The sequence below is a fragment of the Nuphar pumila genome, chromosome 4 (assembly GCF_984573655.1).
Source record: "Nuphar pumila chromosome 4, dmNupPumi1.hap1.1, whole genome shotgun sequence".
In the NCBI taxonomy this organism is placed as follows: domain Eukaryota; kingdom Viridiplantae; phylum Streptophyta; class Magnoliopsida; order Nymphaeales; family Nymphaeaceae; genus Nuphar; species Nuphar pumila.
Genome location: NC_143252.1, coordinates 35,559,204 through 35,574,584, shown reverse-complemented (window position 1 = coordinate 35,574,584; position 15,381 = coordinate 35,559,204). Strand labels below are relative to the sequence as shown.

The following is a 15,381-nucleotide window of genomic DNA, read 5'->3' as shown; positions in this document are numbered from 1 at the left end:
TGTTATAACAAGAGTGCAATATACATTGCCAAAAATCATACTTTTCATGAGCAGACTAAACACATTGAGATGGACTCTCACTATGTTCGAGAAGTGTATCTTAAAGGAGTTATAAATCTTCCATATGTAACTTCAGAATATCAGTTGGCAGATTTCTTCACCAAAGCTTTGTGTGCTCCGCGGTTCAATTTCCTCGGCAAACTTTTGGTCATCTTGCCCTAAGTTTAAGGGAGGGTGTTAAATTGTAATTCATAAGACAATGTATTAGTTATAGGGGTATTTTAGTCATTTCTATATTTTACGCATATTCATGTTTTTTAATATGATTGTAATTCCTCCTTTTTATTTTTTCTTATTTTTGTAATTTTTTTTATTTCTTATTTTTGTTCTTTTATGTAATATTTTTGTACATAGTCAGTGGCTAACTGTGTACAGTGTACAACAGTCAGCCACTGACTATTGTACATAGTTTAAAAAGATAGACGTTGGGCTGATTCCCAACGTCTCTAATAAGAGTCGTTAGGAATAGCCCAACGACTCTTTAAGTGTGCTTATAAATAAGGGCTATGTGAGCCCATTGAATGTATGCATTACAATCCTTAAGCTTATAAACATTGTGCATTTATTGCACTTCTTTTGTGGTGTACAGCTTATAAACATTGTCCATTTATTTTGTATCTTGAGTATTTGAAGTATCAAGTTATTTGAAAGCTTGATTGTTTGTAAGGATTCTTTACAAGTATACTCTATAATTCACTTCTTTTCTGCTTTACTTATTTGATTGTTTGTATAATATATTTAGGTTGATTTAATTGTGGTGTTAGTTTTTATGATGTAGCATAGAATTGTAGATTGTTGATTTGATTTATTGTATGCATGATGATGAATTGATTTGATGATATTATGATAATTGTTTTTTATTTCATTAGTGTTACTAATGTTAACTGTTAAAACTTAAAAATTATATATATATATTTTTTTTTTTTTTTGCCGCACCCCCGCACCTAAGTTTTTTGAAAGTGCCGCACCCTCGCACCCATATGACATAGGTGACAGCATATGAGTTATGGGAGCTTTTGCATAAATGGTATGAACAAATTTCTCTTCCAAAGATTTATTATCTCAAGTCAAACTTTGGTGCCTTGGAGAGAGGAACTGGCAGTGTTGTGGACTTCCTAGACAAAGTAAATCATATTGCTGACCAGCTAGCTGGTATTGGAAGTTCTCTCCTAGAAGATGATGTGATAACTCAAACTCTTCATGGTTTAGGTGACGAATACAATCGCTTCAATGCAAATTATATTGGGTACGAGAAAAAGGGTACTTTTAATCAGCTAAGAACCAATCTTCTAGAATTTGAGTCCACATTTAATATCTCCAGCAAAAAAGAAGATCCGAATCCTCAACATGAAGTCCTTGTTGCCAATTCTACATGCGGACGTCGTCAAGGCAGGAATAACTTTAATAACAGGGGAGTTGGCTTACTCCCTAATCCAAATCAGTCTAATGGAGGTGAGGGACAAAATGTCAACTGTCAGATTTGTGGAAAACGTAGGCATATTAGTTCCAATTGTTATTTCTGATTTGTACCTACATATCGACCACCTACCCATTTTAGACAGTTTGCTTCTCCAGGCAGCAGTGTTGGAAAACCCAGAGGTCCTCGGCCAGGTGCTGTTAATGCATGATTGAATCCTTGATATCCTCCTTTGGCTGGATCGTCTACTTCTACAATGCAAAAACAAAATCAGGATGTGGATACCCTGAGTACTTCTTCCAGCCATATGGGAGTGAAACAAAATAATCCTGCCAATCCACAGTGGCATATGAATTTCCATCAACAATCATAGATGACGCCTACTTATTCTCAGTCTTCTAAGCCTTCTCCTTCCTCCAACACATGATTTATTGATTCTGGTGTTGCACATCATGTAACATGCAACGCACAACCCATGTAATCTCACTAGCCTTATTCCTTATCATGGTAATGGTAGAATACTCACATGCTATGTCACATAGGTGCGGGTGCGGCGATGCGACACTTTAAAAAACTTGAGTGTAGGGGTGCGGGAGGGTATATATATATAATTTTTAAGTTTTTAACAGTTAACAGTAGTACTAATGAAATAAAAAAACAATTATCATAATATCATCAAATCAATTCATCATCATGCATGCAATAAATCAAATTAACAATCTACAATTTTATTCTTCAGGATAAAAACTAACACCACAATTAAATCAACCTAAATATATTATAAAAACAATCAAATAAGTAAAACAGAAAAGAAGTAAATTATATAGTATACTAATAAAAGAAGCAAACAATGCATAAAGTATATCATACACAATGTATACAATGATGAGGTAATAGATCCTAATAATTTTTTGCTTCATCATCAAATGCATCATAAGAATGAAGACAAGGCTCAGATAAGACCATATTTGTAATGTTGAAATCATGCTCTCCATCTAAGTCACACTCTTTTTGGTTTACATGCTAAAATTTGGATGATCCTTGTCTGAATTACAACCCCAATTTGAAAATGTTCAATACAAGTATATTTAAATGAAAAAAAATAATAAATAGTAAAATAATTAAGAGAACAATTAGTACTTGTATTCATCATAGGTTCGCGAAAGTATTTGAAGATTAGAATGAACATATACTAAATCCTTTACATGTTTGCTAGTGAGTTTGTTTTTCTTCATGTTGTGAATTTGAGAATATGTGCTCCAATTTCTTTCACAACATGATGAACTAGCAGGCTGAGATAGCAATCTTAATGCAAGACGTTGGAGAAGAGGTGTTTCTGATCCAAATGTTGACCATCATGTGATAAGATATATATTTTCCTCTCTCACTAGTAATGCTTATCCGTATAATATGAAAGAAGAAAATTTTTCAAACTCTTGTGTGACTTTATTTATAATATGTGATTCTGGATAAAGTCTTGTCATATACATATTTCTATACCTTAATAGCTCTGAATCTAAATTTGGAAAGACACGACCAATACCACCTTCTTGTCACTTTTTTGCATAATATTTTGGATTGAGAGAATTTGTCATACAATGCAAAGGAGTGTTGCTCTTATCTCATCTTCTGACTAAAATTAAATGAATATGATTAAAAAAATTTGAATCATCCAATGCGAGATTTTTTCCTTCATGCTTGAAAATTGTTGACGCCCTGAAAGCAAATGCAGAAACCGAGGCAAAGAGAGAGAGAGAGAGAGAGACGGCAGTATGAAAAATAGAACTCGTTAAACACATTAGGGTTGCTCTCTATGTTAAATAGAGAGAGGCCAAAAGAATAAATTACCTCTAAGTCCTTTATTAAAAAATAATTCAAATAACCTCCAAACTAAGAAGGTTTAACCTTAAACCACCTATTCTCAACACTCCCCCTCAAGTTAGAGCATAGATATCAATCATGCTCAGCTCGTCACAACATTTTGAGAAATTTGGTCTAGCAAGGGGTTTTGTAAACATATCTGCAACTTGATCTTCCGACTTTAGATATCTGGTAGTGATATGTCCAGCTTGAACCATATCTCTTACATAGTGGCAATCCACCTCAATGTGCTTCGTTCTCTCATGAAAAACAGGATTGTTCGCTATATATGTTGCAGCCTTGTTATCACACATCATGGTCATAGGAGAGGAAACCTTCACCTGAAGGTCATGAAGAACAGTACGAACCCACATCAATTCTGCAGCTGTTTGGGCCATAGCCCGGTATTCTGATTCTGCACTCGACCTAGAAACCACATTTTGTTTCTTACTTCTCCAAGAAATCAAGTTGTCTCCCAGAAACACACAGAATCCTGTGGTAGATTTTCTATCCACTACAGATCCTGCAAAGTCAGCATCAGAATAGGCCACTATCTCCAGAGTTCCACCTTTCCTGAACAATAACCCCTTTCCAGGAGAATATTTTAGATATCTGAGAATCATAATAGCTGCATTCCAGTGTACCTCAGTCGGTTTGTCCATAAACTGGCTAACTTTGCTTACTGCTAAAGCAATATCCGGCTTGGTCACTGTTACATGCAGTAGCTTCCCTATAAGGGAGCGATAGCTTTTGCTATCAACCGGTTTTGACCCTTCTTCAAACAACTGAACTTTATAGTCCATGGGAATATTTGTTGGTTTAGCTCCCAACATTCTCGTTTCCTTTAATAAGTCAAGAACATACTTCCGTTGAGACAACACCATCCCTTCACAGCTCCTGGCAACTTCTATACCCAAAAAAATACCTGAGTGAACCAAGGTCTTTTGTAACAAAGTGTTTTTGAAGATGAGCCTTTGTGGCTTCAATAGCTTTCTCATCATCTCCTGTAAGAATGATGTCATCCACATATACCACCATAACAATTATGCGAGAGCCAGTTTTCTTGATAAATAGTGTATGATTTGCTGTTGACCTATTAAAGCCAAAGCGTGACATCACTTCAAACAACTTTTGAAACCATGCACGAGGACTTTGTTTCAGGCCATAAATCGCCTTTCTCAATCTACACACCTTCTGACACTCCCCCTCAACCTCAAATCCTGGAGGTTGTTGCATGTAAACGGTCTCAGATAGATCCCCATATAGAAATGCATTTTTCACATCTAATTGGTACAAGCTCCAACCATGCTGAACAGCTACTGAGAGAACAAGACGAATGGTACCCATCCGTGCAACAGGAGAAAAGGTTTCAAAGAAATCAATACCATATGTCTGAGTATACCCTTTTGCTACTAATCTGGCCTTATACCTTTCAATAGAACCATCAGATTTATACTTTATTGTATATACCCATTTACATCCAACAATGTCCGCATCTGTTGGGGAATCAACTATATCGCATGTATGCTGAGATACTAAAGCATCCATTTCTTCTTGCATAGCCAACTTCCAGCGATTATCAAGCTCTGCCTGCTGATAGTTCAGAGGAATAGTTTCAGCAGATAAGGCTGAAATAAAAGACTTTATCTGATTTCCAATTCTGGCATCGGAGACAAAATGAGATATAGGATATAAGGTGCATTGTCATGTCCCCTTTCGTAGAGCAATAGGCATGTTATCATCATCATGAAGATCACTATTGTCAGTAGAACTTACCTCAGGGAAAGAAGAAGATGAAGGCACTTGCGGAGGTGGAGCTCTATGCATATATACCAATGAAGGATTATGAAATCTGAAAGAGGATGAAGTTTGGTTCGATAATGAGGCACGGATTCCAAAGGAAAAGGAGGTATAGGTAATGGAAAAGACTCAGTTGGATCAACCTGCAGCGGGGAACCGGTACTAGAGTAATATGGAGTGGATTCCAAGAAAGATACATATGCACTGACATACTCTCGGCGAGAAATAGGATCATAACATCGATATCCCTTTTGATTTTTGGGATAACCTATAAATATGCATTTTGTAGCTTGAGCAGCTAATTTATCTCGGTCAGGGCCAAATTTGTGTACAAAACAAACACATCCAAATATTTTGGGCGAGGAAGAGAAGAGTGGGGTATTGGGTTTTAGAATATGTAATGGAATTTGATCACCCACGAAAGAAGAAGGCATGCGGTTGATCATATAACAAGCAGTGGTAATCGCATCACCCCAGTATAACGCAGGAACATTAGATTGAATCATAATGGTTCGGGCAACATCAAGAAGGTGCCTATGTTTTCGCTCAGCCACCCCATTTTGTTGAGATGAATAGGCACAGGAAGTTTGAGGTTGAATGCCCTGATCTTGGTAAAATTGTAACAGAATTTTAGATTTAAACTCAAGAGCATTATCAGTGCGAACAATCTTGACAATAGATTCAAACTGAGTTTTTATTTCAAGAATTAAGGATTTGATAATACTTGGAACTTCAGATCGATCTTTTATTAAAAACACCCAAGACAACTTAGAGAAGTCATCAACAATAACTAGATAGTATCGACACTGAGTCCTAGTAGGAATCTTACTAGGACCCCATACATCTGTATGAAGAAGTTCAAAGACTTTATTACAGGACTGACTTTGACTCGAAGGGAACGAACTTTGATGATGCTTGCCCAGCATGGAGGAGCCAAGAGAATTCTTAGATATATTAAAGGTACCATTGGGAATGGACTTATATACAAAAGGCATGACTCAGGTAAGCCTCTGAATTTGGACTTTTTGTTGCATATTCATTGGGCAAGTGATATTGTTGTAATGAAATATGCGGAAAAGCAAAGAGTGCATTAAGCACTTACAACATCCACTAATGAACAAACAAAAGGGCTAACACCCAAACCCACAAGAGACAACACAACATAAAAATATAAATGTCTCTTATTGAAAAGAGAGAGAACTCTCAAGGGTGAAGAATACAAGAGGGGTTCACCCCTATTTATACACAAAAGGAGGAGAGGAGGAGTGGCCTTATGGCCTTAAAAGAAGAGCCACCTAGGGGCTCCCATGGAGTCGTTGGGAGCCCCCAATGGTCATAAATGTGACCGTTGGGGGCCCCATCGACTCCATGGTGGGGCCCCTTTTAGGTGGGCAAAAATACAAAAAATAAAAAGTAAAATATAAAAAAAGAATTTACAAAAAAGAAAGAAAAGAAACAAGTACCCCTATCGGGTACTTGTGAAATAACTAAAATACCCCTATCGGGTATTTTAGATAATACATATATATATATATGTATATAAATATATACATATATATGAATTACATATATTTTAACACCCTTCCTCAAGCTTTACGGGAATATAAGTGAAAGCTTGTTAAGGAGAAACAAAAAACGAGGAGCAGCAAGAGCCTTAGTGAAGAAGTCCGCCAACTGGTACTCAGATGTGACGTAAGGTAGTGCTATGGTTCCTCTCAGGTATTCATCACGGACGTAATGGCAGTCCATCTCAATATGCTTAGTACGCTCATGGAAGGTGTGATTGCTTGCAATATAAATTGCACTTTTGTTGTCACAACACATCTTCGAAGGAGTAGAGATGACAATGCCCATATCACTGAGAAGACTTCTTAGCCATACAAGTTTCATGTTTGTAGTGGCCATAGCACGATATTCCGCTTCCGTTGAGGACAAGAATACTTTGTGCTGCTTCTTGCATCTCCAAGAAATCATAGAGTCACCTAAGAAAACACACAATCCCGTAGTTGAGACTCGGTCATTGGGATTTCCTCCCCAATCAGCATCAGTATAAGCAATTAAATCAAGTGATGAGGAGGAGGAAAGAAAAACTCCCTTAGTTATGGTGTTTTTGATATATCTGACGATCCTTAAGACTGCACTCATGTGCACGGTTGTAAGTGCATGTTGAAACTGACTGACTGAGTGGACAGCATGAGCTATGTCTGGCCGAGTAATGGATAAGTAGGTTAGAGACCCAACAAGTTGCCGGTAGAGAGTAGGATCCTCGAGAGGTGTTCTATCTTCCAACCTTAACTTTGCATTGATGACTTCAGGGGTTTTTGTCTTCTTATCATCGGAGATACCAGATTTAGAACAAATGTCAGCAACCAGTTTCATCTGAGAGAGAATGTACCCTCGAGGAGAGTACGCCACTTCAATCCCTAAAAAGTATCTTAAGAAACCAAGATCAGACATGTCAAAATGTTCTTTTAAAACTTTTTTAATATCATAAATTCCTTGCTCATCACTTCCAATGATGATCATATCATCAACATAAAGTAGTAAAATAACTATTGAAGACCCTGCACTTTTTACAAACAAAGCAGTGTCAGTATAACATGAACGAAAATTCAAACTTGTCTCCTGGTGGGGGATCCATGTAAACTTCTTCATTTAATTCGCCATTTAGAAATGCATTCTTAACATCTAGTTGATAGATAGGTCATTTTTTCACTGACGCAATGGCAATAAGAGTCCTAACACTAGCCATTCTAGCAACAGGTGCGAAGGTTTCTTCATAATCTATATCATATTCTTGAGCATATCATTTAGCTACTAACCGTGCTTTATAACGTTCTAATGAACCATCACTCTTAGTTTTAATTTTGAAGACCCATCTACATCCAATTGATTTCTTTCCAGTGGGTAACGAAGTTATTTCCCAAGTTTTTGCCTTTTCAAGGGCACTAAGCTCTAAGTTCATGGCTTCAACCCATTGGGGAATGTTTTTGGCCTCATTATAGTGTGAAGGTTCATGAAATGAGTGCAACGCAATTAGACACGCTCTATATCTTGGAGTTAGGGACTCATAGGAAACAAACCTATTAGGAGGATTGGAGATCCGACCGGATCTCCTTAAAGAGGTTTCTTCTATGTTGGATCCTTGAGAGTATTTTTCTAAGGCGCTCATCTGAGTTTGTTGACCACGCCTAACATAGGTTTGGATTGGTCTATCACTTTCATCTATAACATTATCAAGAGGAATATCCTCTAGGTCATTCAAAGACTCATTAGAGATTTCCTCTTCTTGAGGAGTCTCATCTTCTTGAGATAGAAGATCAAATAAAAAAGCATATTCACTTTCGTCAATATCTTTAGTTTTCACAAAACCATTTTCATTTTCCAAAATAGTTACATCTTTGGATACATAGAGTTTGTTATTTTTCAAGTCAAAACATCTAAAACCCTTTTGATTTTCTCCATATCCCAAGAAAACACATTCAATAGCTTTAGGAGATAATTTGTCCCGTTTATGTGTAAGAACAAAACATTTACATCCAAAAATTCTTAATCTATTGAAATCGGGTGTTCTTTCAAATAGTTTTTCATATGGAGATGTATTTTGTAAGGATGAAGATATCATTCTATTTATTAAGTAAGTTGAGGTTAAGGCAACTTCGGCCCAAAAACTCTTTGAAATTTCTTTGGAAATAAGGAGTGTCCTAGTGGTTTCCATTATGTGTCTATGCTTTCTTTCGGCCAAGCCGTTTTGTTGGGGAGTCCTAGGACACGATCTTTGATGACAAATTTCATTTACTTCTAAATAGTTTTGAAATTCATTTGATAAATATTCTCCACCCGAATCGGATCTAAGAGTAGAGATATTACTTGAAAATTGATTTTTAACTATCATATGAAATTTTTTGAAGAAGTCAAAGACTTCGGATTTTAAATTGGGCAAGTGATATTGTTGTAATGAAATATGCGGAAAAGCAAAGAGTGCATTAAGCACTTACAACATCCACTAATGAACAAACAAAAGGGCTAACACCCAAACCCACAAGAGACAACACAACATAAAAATATAAATGTCTCTTATTGAAAAGAGAGAGAGCTCTCAAGGGTGAAGAATACAAGAGGGGTTCACCCCTATTTATACACAAAAGGAGGAGAGGAGGAGTGGCCTTATGGCCTTAAAAGAAGAGCCACCTAGGGGCTCCCATGGAGTCGTTGGGAGCCCCCAACGGTCACAAATGTGACCGTTGGGGGCCCCATTGACTCCATGGTGGGGCCCCTTTTAGGTGGACAAAAATACAAAAAATAAAAAGTAAAAAATAAAAAAAGAATTTACAAAAAAGAAAGAAAAGAAACAAGTACCCCTATCGGGTACTTGTGAAATAACTAAAATACCCCTATCGGGTATTTTAGATAATATATATATATATATGTATATAAATATATACATATATATGAATTACATATATTTTAACAATTGTTACTAGGAGATCGGTAACAGGCTATGATGTCTTTCTTGGTATGCATTTGGTGTCTTGGACTACTCGAAAGCAAAAGACTGTGGCAAGATCAAGTATGGAGGCAGAGTATAGAGCAATGGTGTTTGTTACAGCTTAAGTTCTTTGGATGAGACATTCATTAACTGCTCTTTATCAGAAAGTTTCAGGATCACTTCTTTTCTGCGACAACTGCAGTGTGGCATTCATTGATATTAATCTTGTTCAGCATGGCAAGATGAAGCATGTTGAGTAGATCAACATTTTGTAAGAGAAAAAGTTGAGAGTCAAGAAATACAACCAATTTTTGTTCGTGGAGAAGATCAGGTTGCAGATTTATTCATGAAACCTTTACCCATCATGAGACACTGGCGTCTAAAGTCCAAATTGTCCATGATAGTTAAAGACCCATGTATAGTTTGAGGAATGTGAGTACAAGGGTATTTTGGTTCCATGAGTCTGTATTTTTTCATTAATGGCATTGTTGTAATTTACTCATACTAGAGTTAATATAATAAGGGATGTCCCATAAAAAAAAGGTGTGCCCTATTTTCCCTTCTATTTTCTTTATTTCTCTTCTCTTCTTGTGTGCAGGAAACTACTCCAGGGGTCATCAAATTATCAGAAGTGAGAAGCGATATGGGAAGCAGAAGCGAATGCATTTAAAATGTATAGGAAGCGGGAAGCGAGGAATAAAAAAAATCAATATAAGAATTGATTGGGAATAAAAATCAAACACAAATAAAAATGACTATTCTTAAATTTCATGACTTTTTAGTGTAAGAATTAAATTTTTAACAAAATCTAAAAATGGCAACTGCCAATTTAGAGAAAGCACATGGAAGTGAGTGAGAAGCGTGAGAGGAAACACATTAAAAAAATGAAAAGTAGAGTGAGAAAACATATAATAACAATAGATGAGCATGTGGAAAGCATAGGAGAAGCGTGGGAGATTCGAGATTTTCATCAAGTTTCGGAAGCGAGGAGTATCGCGCTTCCAAAGCGAGTTTCCGGGAAGTGGGCTTCCCACCTATCTAAGAAGCTTCCGGTAACTCTAGTACAAATCCAACGCATAACAGAATAAAAAACATGCATTAATCCAGAATTCAAGCATCCATTTCAGAAAGAACCAATAAGCTAAGTGTTAAAATAAAATCCATCAGAATTTTCCCAATGTTGCTGATTATTCTCTCTCAACACCCAAAACACAATGCTGTTAAATAAGTATATTCTTTGGGAAAACTAATCACAAAAGAAGATTCCCTCAATTCACTGTCACACATCATTACCAGAAAGAGAAACAAGAAAAAAAATAACAAACAGAAAAGACTTAAAAAAGGGCATCCTACTCGCATTGGATGATCCCGATCATACCATCACTTAAGCATCCAAACGAAAATCTCTTCAACAGAATCACAAAAAGAAAAAATCCGAGAAATTGAATCAAGCTCAAAATCTTCACAACATAAGGAAAATAAAACCCTAATTTATAGACAAATTCATCTATGAGATCAGCACACACCTCCAAATCACTCCTAAAAAAAGAACTTCGTAATTAACCATTTCATCAGTGCGCCCCAACCTTGAATCACACTTTATATAAAGACCAAAGCATGATCTGTAAGGCATGTTCTTTAATAGATACTCCCACTACAAATTTACTTAAATCTGATAATCTTGAATCCATAAATATACCACAGGAACTATAATTTGGATATGATTCTCACACCACATTCCAAACGAATAAATAAAACACTGTTTTCTTAGCAAATTGTGATTAAATTATTGGAATCAAAACATCCATTAATACAAAATTCAAGCATCCATTTCAGCAAGGACCAACACTATAACTGCATGCACTGAAGCCTCTATATATCTCACTCAAACACAATGCCACAAAATCAATATATTCTTCGGGAAAACTAATCACGCAAGCAAATTCACTCATAATCACTGTCATGCAGCATCGCCAGAAAGAGAAACAAGAAAAACAGAGAGAGAAAAGAAAAGAGGAATGTTGCTTTCGACGATCCCGATCATATCATTACTTAAGGATCCAAAAGAAAAAAGGAAAAAAATAGAATCTCTTCAACAACGTCACAGATAAATGTCCGACAAATAGAAATCAAACTCCAAAACTCCGCAAATTAATGAAAATAAACTAATTTATCCACAAATCCACCTAGGACCTCAACGAAAACCTCCAAAACACTACTGAAAAAGGAAAAATAAAAGGATCTAGAAGCTCAGTAACTCACATCGATGATCTTATTCTCGAAATCCATTAACGGCTTCTCGAACGGGAGCAGCACGGGCCTCGGCTTCTCGTGGAGCGGCTTGAACTCCGAAAGGTAGTTCGTCGCCCCTCTCTTCGCATCCGGATCGACGTCCTTGGGGTCCGGCCAGGGGTAGTCGTGCTTCTTCACCTTCCGCATCTTCTTCATGCAGAGGACGCCGAGCTCCGGCCGCCGCTGCCGGATCCCGAGCCGCACACGGCCAAGGGTTCTGAGGGGCGCGCCGCCGTCGGAGAATGAGCTCCGCAGCAGGTCGGACGCCGCCGGAAAATGGGGCAAGGAAGACATTCTTCTCCTCTCTCTCGATCTGCGGATCGATGTGGTGGGGGCGGCGCGCAGAGGAGAGGTAGCTCGTAAGGTTGGATAGACCGATGAGTTTTTAGGTTTCTCTCTCTCTGTCTTCGATACTTCTTAGGCGTTCTACACGCTCTGAGGTCATTTCTGGTTTGGCCGTTGGTCTTGAAAAAAATGTTACATTTTTTACTCTTCCTCTTCTCTTAGGGGGAGTTGTCATCCGCTCTTGAGTCATGACGACTGCCCTTAATCCCCATTGGATTGGGAGTGGGGCACACGTGACTTGGTAACACCAGGCACGTGCATGGCAGGGTCATTGTTAACAGGGAGCGGTCACAAATAAACAGTTAACGAGGACATGGACTGTGGATTTAACGTGCAAGTTCAAAAAAATTAAAAATAAGAAACGAGGATATAAAGAAAAAAATTTATTAAATAAAAAGTTTTTTTTTTTTGAAGGCAAGCTGGGGTTAGGCAGACCCACCAGTTTGTTGTTATTCAATGGTTGTCTCGCCACAGGGAGACATGCACCGATAGCTCCTACCAACCACGTTGAGCCTCCCTTGGTAAAAATGTACTTTTGCCCCACAAAAACTCTCATCATTTGATAGTGAATGTCACAAAGTTTATGGGATGTCACAAGTTGGAAACCCATGAGTAGCGTTACTTACAGTAAGGTCGTAGCTGGGTGTACTTGTCGATGAGCAGAAAGACATCAGGAGTTTTACTAACCAATGTCCAGTCAGTGATAGTTTACATATCACGAGTTTACGTGTTTTAGTTTCTCTTTATATATATATATATATATAGTCGTAACGTTGTATGGATTTTTTTATCGAATGATGCTCGTTTACGGATTTATTGAGATTTAGGGCCATTAGTACGGTCACGACAGCCGATAGTGGCATGGGCTATCCAAAAGTTGGTTCCCACTAAACAAAACCTATAGATCACATATTCGGTGTTAAACATGTGAAAAAATACTTAAAATTATGATTTTTTAAGGGACCTAATGAAAAAGAGGGCTTAAGAAACGCATTACTCTCTCTCTCTCTCTCTCTCTCTCTCTCTCTCTCTCTCTCTCTCTCTATATATATATATATATATATATATATATATATATATATATATATAGGGTTCGTTTAACTAAAGAAGGTCCAAAATCTATAATTGATAATCGATGACGTTCCTTCTCTAACGATCGAGTTTTTCATCAAACTTTACATACTGGATTTTTATCATTCAATTAGTGAGCAACATGTTTTAGATTATGAATTTTTGATGTTTAGATGTATTTTTTAAAATGCTAAAAATTAATGGTTCATAATTTTTTTTTTTGTAAAAATTTTAAATGCATTGTCAGTTGTCCATTTTTCACGTTTCAAAAAACATGCTTATGTTATAAAGCTTTCGTGTAAAGCATATTTTTACTAAATAAGTTATAAAAGACAAATATATGGCATCGACCCATGAGATGCTCAAAAATTTAAGAAGGGGAGTTGCTCGATAATCATTGGTTGTAGATTTTGGACTTCCCTTTAATTGAACGATCTTGCTTCCCTATATATTTATATACACATCGGGCTTTCAAAGAGTTTTTTATGCCTTTCTTAAATTTATTTGTGCAAATGTGTTTTACATGCTTGATTTTATAGGAAGTGACTCTTGGATCATATGCACGTAAGTTTTTATATGGTTTGAAATATCGATGATCTGAGATTTTTCTAAATATTCAAAGCTTAAAAATCAAGTTTTTTATTGAGAAAACATGATTCAAATTTCATTTCTTAGTAAATCAAGTATATTGAATGCATTTGTATGGTCAAATTTAAGTAAAACATGGGATTTTTTTTTAAAGCCTGATTATCTTGACAATTAGCTAGAAAAGTGGTTAGCAGTCACCTCTCTCTCTCTCTCTCTCTCTCTCTCTCTCTCTCTCTCTGAGAGAGAGAGAGAGACTGCGATAGTGAGTGCTCCATTCCTAATGGGCTCGGGTTTGAAGAACAAACATGACCTGGCCCAATGTGTAGGTCGGGTTGGGCCTGACCCAAAGCCATTTGTAGGTTATTTTTTAATAAAATTAATGAATTAATTCTTATAAAATTAGTGTAACTAATTAGGTAAATAGTAACAATTAACGACTTCTCATGTACTCAACTAATTATCTTTCTAGGTTCCATAAAATTAATGCAACTAATTAGGTAAATAATAATAGTTACTAAGTTATTATGCAAATAGTTAATTTCTTTAATTTTTATATTATTAAAAATTTAATAGATAGTTCAGGTCTATCAGGCCAGCCCGTAGGCCAACACAGGTGGCCAACATATATAACAACCTGGGTTTTGGTCTGGTAGCTAACAAGCCCGAGTCTAAAACTTTGAGCCCAACCTGACCCATGACGAGTTAGGTCATCTTGGCTCATCAGGTCGCTCGGCGGGTTGCCCACCCCTACTTGTAGCCAAGCAATGTGTATTGCACATGCATACACTAGCTATGACTTTTTGTGTTTGTTAATGGGTCTTTGGGTGCACCACTTATCTTGGAAAACATGATAAGTTGGAAAATCACATTATCATTTATAATAAAAGATCCTACCTTCTCTCGCTTATGTGGATAAGTGGTTGCATCCAAACACAGTGTAAAGGCCAAAGAGACATTTGAAACACGAGACAAACCCTGCTTGTGGACATCGTTGTTGTCATAGCAAAGTTGTTTTGTGTTTGCAACTTTGCAGTGCCCCCATCCAAGGACAAAATCCTACCCACTGAGGCTATTTTGTCCTAAATATATGGGGACACCAAAGACAGGCCTGAAGGGGACAAGATTGTGTACAACTGTTATGTTTGGACACGGTTGCCAAGCACAAAGGTGTTTTAGACAAGTTGAAATTTTGTTTTGAGTGTCAAGCTCTTTTATTTTTTATTTTTGGGTTTTTGTCCCAAGTGCCCCAAACACCACCGCTCGAGGAGGAGGGGTAGAACACCACGAGATACTTAAAAGGTGTCTCGCTGGATGCACACAATGTTGCATTCTCAACATCTTGTGTGATTGTTGTTTGTGTTGAGCACATAGGATACTGGCTGCAGCGACCCATAGACGTTGTTGTGCATGCAATCAAATGCCCCTCAAGGGTCTGACTTTTGTTGGGGGTGGGGGGGTT

General features: G+C 37.1%; 1 protein-coding gene across 1 annotated transcript in view; it reads right to left on the bottom strand.

Annotated features, from left to right (window-relative positions):
* LOC149839975 (acetyl-coenzyme A carboxylase carboxyl transferase subunit alpha, chloroplastic-like) overlaps positions 1-12,440 on the bottom strand; it is a 68,289-nt gene extending 55,849 nt beyond the window's left edge. Inside the window, exon 1 of the mRNA XM_090002950.1 lies at positions 11,889-12,440. Within this exon, the coding sequence (XP_089859076.1) occupies positions 11,889-12,212 (324 nt within the window). The 5' untranslated portion in view covers positions 12,213-12,440. The remainder of the gene's footprint in view (positions 1-11,888) is intronic.
* Positions 12,441-15,381: the final 2,941 nt, after the last annotated feature.